Genomic DNA, 5,391 nt, shown 5'->3' on the forward strand with positions numbered 1-5,391 from the left:
CCTTCCTCCTCCGTGCTGCCTACACTCCCAATCTCTCTCTTCCCCTTTCCTCACTTCTTACTCCTCCCTCTATCCTCTCTCTTCCCTCAGCCAATTCTATCCCCGCCTCCAATCTGCCCTGCCTCCTCCATTGCAATAAAGATGCAGTAGTCTCAGTAGAGTTGTCATGGTCATGGTCTTGAAGCATGTAAACTACCATGAATATAGTTGACTAGGATGATAAAGGTCTAGTCTTGCAAGGTTTCATAATTCCATAGGGAGAACACACATTGGCACCCAAGGCCCACTCAATGGGGAACTTGGTAAACTCCTCGCAAACTAAAACCCATCTCCATTGATGTCCATCATAAAAGTGGCCTACAATCCATGGTACAATCAGCTCGGGAGCGTACATCTCAAGGAAGCTCCTTAAAAAATTCTTTAAAGGGGATACAAATAAGAAATTCTTTAAAAGGGAATAAAGATATAGAAACTTGACAAAGGAATTTTTCCGACCTAGGTTCTATTTGCACCAACAATAAAATCAAAACCCTAGTGCCCCCAGAAATCACTCTAACCAACATTTTGCTAAGGTGGCGGTGTATGTTAGGCTAAGCTGCCTGGATCCTTTTAATGCTCTTCTTTCTTTGGGTTTCTTCAATTTATTAAAGAAGCCAATGCTCTAAATTTATCAATAAATTCACAAAATGGCCAGAAAATTACATCAATGCACAATTCTTCAAAACATTGGGTACAGAGCACATCAGAGACGCTGCATCATTCCACAAATCTACAGACCTCCCTCCAGACTGAAAGCTTTCTACAGAAATGTATTTGACCATGTATCAAAAGAAAGTAAGAGCTCCAGTAAACACATCCGTCTTTGACATACTTGTCCTTCTGTATCTACATTTCTTCAATGCCCAACTTTCGAACTCCCCAATGAGCCTTCACACCAAGTCTCAACCTAACTTTTGAATGTGTTACCTCACGTTCAAATAAGATTTCCCACTCAAACTTACTTTGCTTAACTGCAGCCACATGCTAGACCTCTCTGCTGCATACGTTGAAGCCCTCACAGAAAGACAGAGGACCATACATAGACATTCCATTCCCTACATCTAGCTATTGTTCTTGGCAGCCTCCTAACAAACTCTTGCAAGTATTGCCTTTATTTTTAAAAAGGCACATTCCTACCACGGAGGATGGTGCTGATAATAATAATTGATTACACTTATACTAGACTCCTGATCTTGGTAAAGAAACCAGAAAGGTGATTGTGTACTCTGATGATGACATGGAGTTAGTGTAACACTGCTGGTCTTGACATAGGCCAATGGATGGGGCTAATATCATGGGGTATAGTTAGGCTGGCAAACACCGGCACTGCTGCCAAGATGGTGTTCTGTTCCCATGCACTCATAGGCCTGCATGCTTGGGGCAGTGCGTGGGACCCACAGTGACAACCTGACGCCCAAGACCTGCACAATCCTGCTAAACTTAATCCTGTTACTCACCTGCTCGAGGTTGTTGGAAACTTCCACAGGGCACCACAATGCCCAGAAGGCATCACTAGTTTCTTATCAGTGCAAGGCAGGGCCTGCCATGCCAGCTTGGTGTACCATGGGGGTGTATGCTTTTGGGCAGTAGCACTTTTCACTGGATAAAGTGATTTAGCTCTGAAAGGAGCTTCTGGTCTGATTGAAGACATAAGAGGAATCTGCACATGCCATACACAGATTGAAAACAGCATGACAGCTGATCATTAAATTACCAAAACAAATACTCGCCTTCAATGAGGGAGGGACATCTTATCAGCCACATCCAGATTTCAATTCTTCCCTCTCTCCACCCATCACAACAAAGAGCTCATATCAATACCACATTCCCAAGCCACTTGAATGAAGTTACAGGCTTCAAAATCTTGCCCAACTTTACATAGGCTACAGCCCAACAACCTATCAATACTTAAAAGAATGACTTGAGTGTTCGCCTCGTCAAAAAAGAGGCTTATTCAAAAAGAATTTGGGAGGGAACACGAATGGAACAAAACATCCAAATTGAAGGACAAGAAGACTGTGGCCCCCTTTATGAGATCATCACAATAACACAAACTTCCCCTCTGAATGAAAGAGAGAGAATGATCATGGAACCAAATTGTCAAAGACAATATCAGCTTCCACAAAAAAGCTCAGTCAAACTGTCTCATAGAAATTTTGCACGTCCAGTGCTTTTTGACCTGCTAGTCTATTTCTGTTGTGCTTCCAGGGTAGTGATCAATAAACTCAGATGCCTGCTCCTCGTCTGTCTTCCTCAGGTTCTCAATCATCTTCACAACATCCGCCATTGATGGCCTCTGACTGGGGGATGGCGTCACGCATGGCATCGCAACCTGTAACAATTGCACCATTTCCTCCTCTATATTCTGATATTTCATGAGTTCCGTATCAAATACTTCTGCTGTCCATTCTTCTTGCACGACAGATTGCACCCACTTCGGCAGACCTACTGAGTCACCATTTGTTGAAGCCTGTGTTGGAGCTCTGCCAGTCAAAAGTTCAAGAAGCAGTACTCCGAAACTATAAATGTCCGCTTTTTGGGTGACCCTCCTTGGATCCGTGACCTCTGGAGCAGTGTAACCAACCATCTTATTGCTTCCAGGAGTAAAAGTAACAAGCTGCACCAGGCTGTAATCAGCCACACACCCATCTAGAGTTCTTGTTAATAGAATGTTTGAAGACTTAATGTTTCCATGGACACATTGTCGGCTATGAAGGTAAGCAATTCCTCGTGCAGCACCAAGAGCGATCCGAACACGGGTATCCCAATCAAGGGGGCTGTGGCCACCTGTTCATCAAAAAAGAAATGCAGGAAGTTAATTCCGTAAAAGAGTCAAGGTGACCAGTTCTAAACTTGCACAGAGTCCTTGCTCAAATGTAACGCGAAAAAGCCAAAGGTGTTCCTTTTACACTACTGCTTTCAGTCCAAAAGACCATTGAATAAACTCGTAAATATTCGCGAGCTCATATTCCATCTAAATCCATAGTCCCTAAACTTATCATAGAATCCACTTAAATCCTATTTTGTTTTCCTGGACCCCTTAACATGAATAACCTGCATAATCTATGGGGCCCCACAGGAAATGCACTGGCAGCAGCTCACCCCAATTTCTTTAAAGTAAAAGAAAGAATGTGAATATCAAGTCACCAAATCAAGACACACAAGTAATGATGAAACGCTATCAGCAAGTTCACCACAAGTTCACAATTTCCGTCTAGAGAATGAGAACCACCTAATCTAACAAATAGAACTAAAGTGGCCCTGGCCTGGCCTAGGCTGTGTAGTTACAATAATCACAAATTTTGCGAAGAGATGCACATTACCTAGGCTTGTGGGTTTGGTCAGGTCAACACTAAGTCTAGATGGTCTCCCTGTACAGGCATATTCTATCCAAACCAGTATTATGTTTCACTCACCCACACAGGATTTGCCGCACAAGATCACAAATGTGAATATTCTACAAGAGTTGTGTTGCATGCCAGCTTTGTGCCGAATGCATTTATAAAGGGAGCAACAGGGTGTAACAGTCATCCACTAAGATCGTGGCCTGATATATAATACGTGGCAACTAAAAAAGTGAAATGCACTGTATAGTACAATCAATGCAAGAGCGTGAAACAAGAGTCACTCACCATGAAGCAAGGCGGACAAGCTCCCGTTGGACATGTAGTCATATACGAGCAGCTTCTCCTCTTTGGCGAAATAGTATGCCCTGAGAGGCAGCACGTTCTCATGACTCAGACTGCCAAGCCTATCGAGATATTGCTGATAATCGCCCCTTAATACGTCCCTCAAACGCTTCACGGCAACCACCATCCCATCCTCCAAAACAGCCTTGTACGAAGTTCCCAGGCTACCTTTTCCCAATACCTCCGCTGATGCCCTAAGCAGCTCCTCCAAATCAAAGGTGTTCTTGCTGCTGTCGATAAATATGAACTTGCTTCTCTCATCCTGCTCCTTCATTGCGACAGCAGTGGAAGCGGGATCTCGCCTGTCCACAGCAGCAGGTGACGAGCCGCGTTCAAATTGGGATCTTCCTACTGCAAACAAGTCCTTGCGGCCCTGACCCTCCCCTTCCGCTTGCCGACATAAGAAACAGACGCAGAGCAGTAGTACTATGAACAGCAATGCAAGACCCCCAAACACAATGCCAACGATGGCTCCGGTGCTCAGTTTATGATGATGACTCTGGCTTGAACAGTTAGAAACCGGAAATCCGCAGAGGCTATTTCCAGAAAAGCTATCTGCATGGAAGCGTGAAAGCGTGCTTGGAATGGACCCATTGAGCTGGTTATACGAGACGTTGAAGTCAGTCAGAGAAGAAATATTCAAGGCGGGGATAGCTCCAGAAAGGGAGTTATTTTGCAGGTTGAGAGTTTTGAGATGAGACAGGGAGCCGATGGAAGATGGAATTGGCCCGCTGAAGTTGTTGACAGACAGGTCGAGCTGCGACAACAGAGGCCAAGCAGAGAAATTGGAGGGGAGACGCCCGGAAAACCGATTGTTTTGCAGATTCAACTTCCTGAGGGAAGCACAGTTGGCGAGGTCTGCGGGCAAGCTTCCGGAGAGCTTGTTCGATCGCAAGCTCAAGGTATCGAGCGCGCCCAATTTCCCGAGCGTACCGCTGGGGATAGGACCGAACAAGGACTTCCCGGGGAGGCGGAGGGAGGAGACACGAGCGGAGGAGCCATTACCGGAGCACTGGACGCCCTCCCAGGAGGAGCAAACGAGGGAGGAGGAGGAGGAGTTCCAGGAGAGGAGGAGGCGAGGGGAGGAGGTGAGGTTTTTGAAGAGGAGCAAGGCGGAGGAGTCGGAGGAGAGGTCAGGGAGGGCGAGGGAGGAGGAGGAGAGAACGAGGAGGAGGAGGACGAGGGGGAGAAGCCATGGAGGAGAGGGAGGCATGGAGAGCTTGCAAAGGAGGAGAAGGAGCAGAAGCTATGGCGGAGGAGGAGCTTGCAGCTATGGCGGAGGAGGAGCTATGGCGGATATACAAAAAACGAAGAAGATTATGCAAATGAAGAAGATGTAAATTATTAAGAAGATAAAGTCGAAGAAGAAGGCGGACCTGGCGGCGCCGCCCGTCAGTGGCCGCTTTGACTGCCCTTAAAGCCTGGCGCTTCTCCCTCCCCTTCCCCTCCCCCGGCGTCTCCGCCCTATTTTTTAGTGTTATCGGACGCCGCCGCCCTCATGTGGCCAGTCCGCTGCCCATGCATGGCGCCCGCGGGGGGCGCCGCCTCCCACTTTAACTCTGGTTAGATCTAGCCCTCCTGTACCCCTACCCCACCCCCATTCACCTTTGCACGTTTCCTTCTTTTATGACCCCCCCCGGATACGGCAAACCAACCCCCCCCC

General features: G+C 46.9%; 1 protein-coding gene across 1 annotated transcript; it reads right to left on the reverse strand.

Moving 5' to 3' along the window:
- Positions 1-1,214: 1,214 nt before the first annotated feature.
- On the reverse strand, positions 1,215-5,118 carry LOC147885732 (putative inactive receptor kinase At2g26730). The gene is made up of 2 exons (XM_087396071.1): positions 3,672-5,118; positions 1,215-2,826 (listed from the first exon to the last, which is right to left on the reverse strand). Exons 1-2 carry the CDS (start codon positions 4,939-4,941, stop codon positions 2,222-2,224), a joined length of 1,875 nt encoding a protein of 624 aa, XP_087252197.1. The 5' UTR covers positions 4,942-5,118; the 3' UTR covers positions 1,215-2,221.
- Between the last annotated feature and the right edge of the window lie 273 nt (positions 5,119-5,391).

This window comes from Dipteris shenzhenensis, chromosome 25 (assembly GCF_047967505.1).
Source record: "Dipteris shenzhenensis isolate YYH24624 ecotype China chromosome 25, Dip_SZ_1.0, whole genome shotgun sequence".
NCBI lineage: Eukaryota > Viridiplantae > Streptophyta > Polypodiopsida > Gleicheniales > Dipteridaceae > Dipteris > Dipteris shenzhenensis.

Coding starts and splice junctions, on each gene's coding strand:
- LOC147885732 (XM_087396071.1), bottom strand. CDS start 4,941: ATGCCTCCCTCTCCTCCATGGCTTCTCCCCCTCGTCCTCCTCCTCCTC. Junction 2,827..3,671: donor CTTGTCCGCCTTGCTTCATG/GTGAGTGACTCT, acceptor TTTGATGAACAG/GTGGCCACAGCCCCCTTGAT.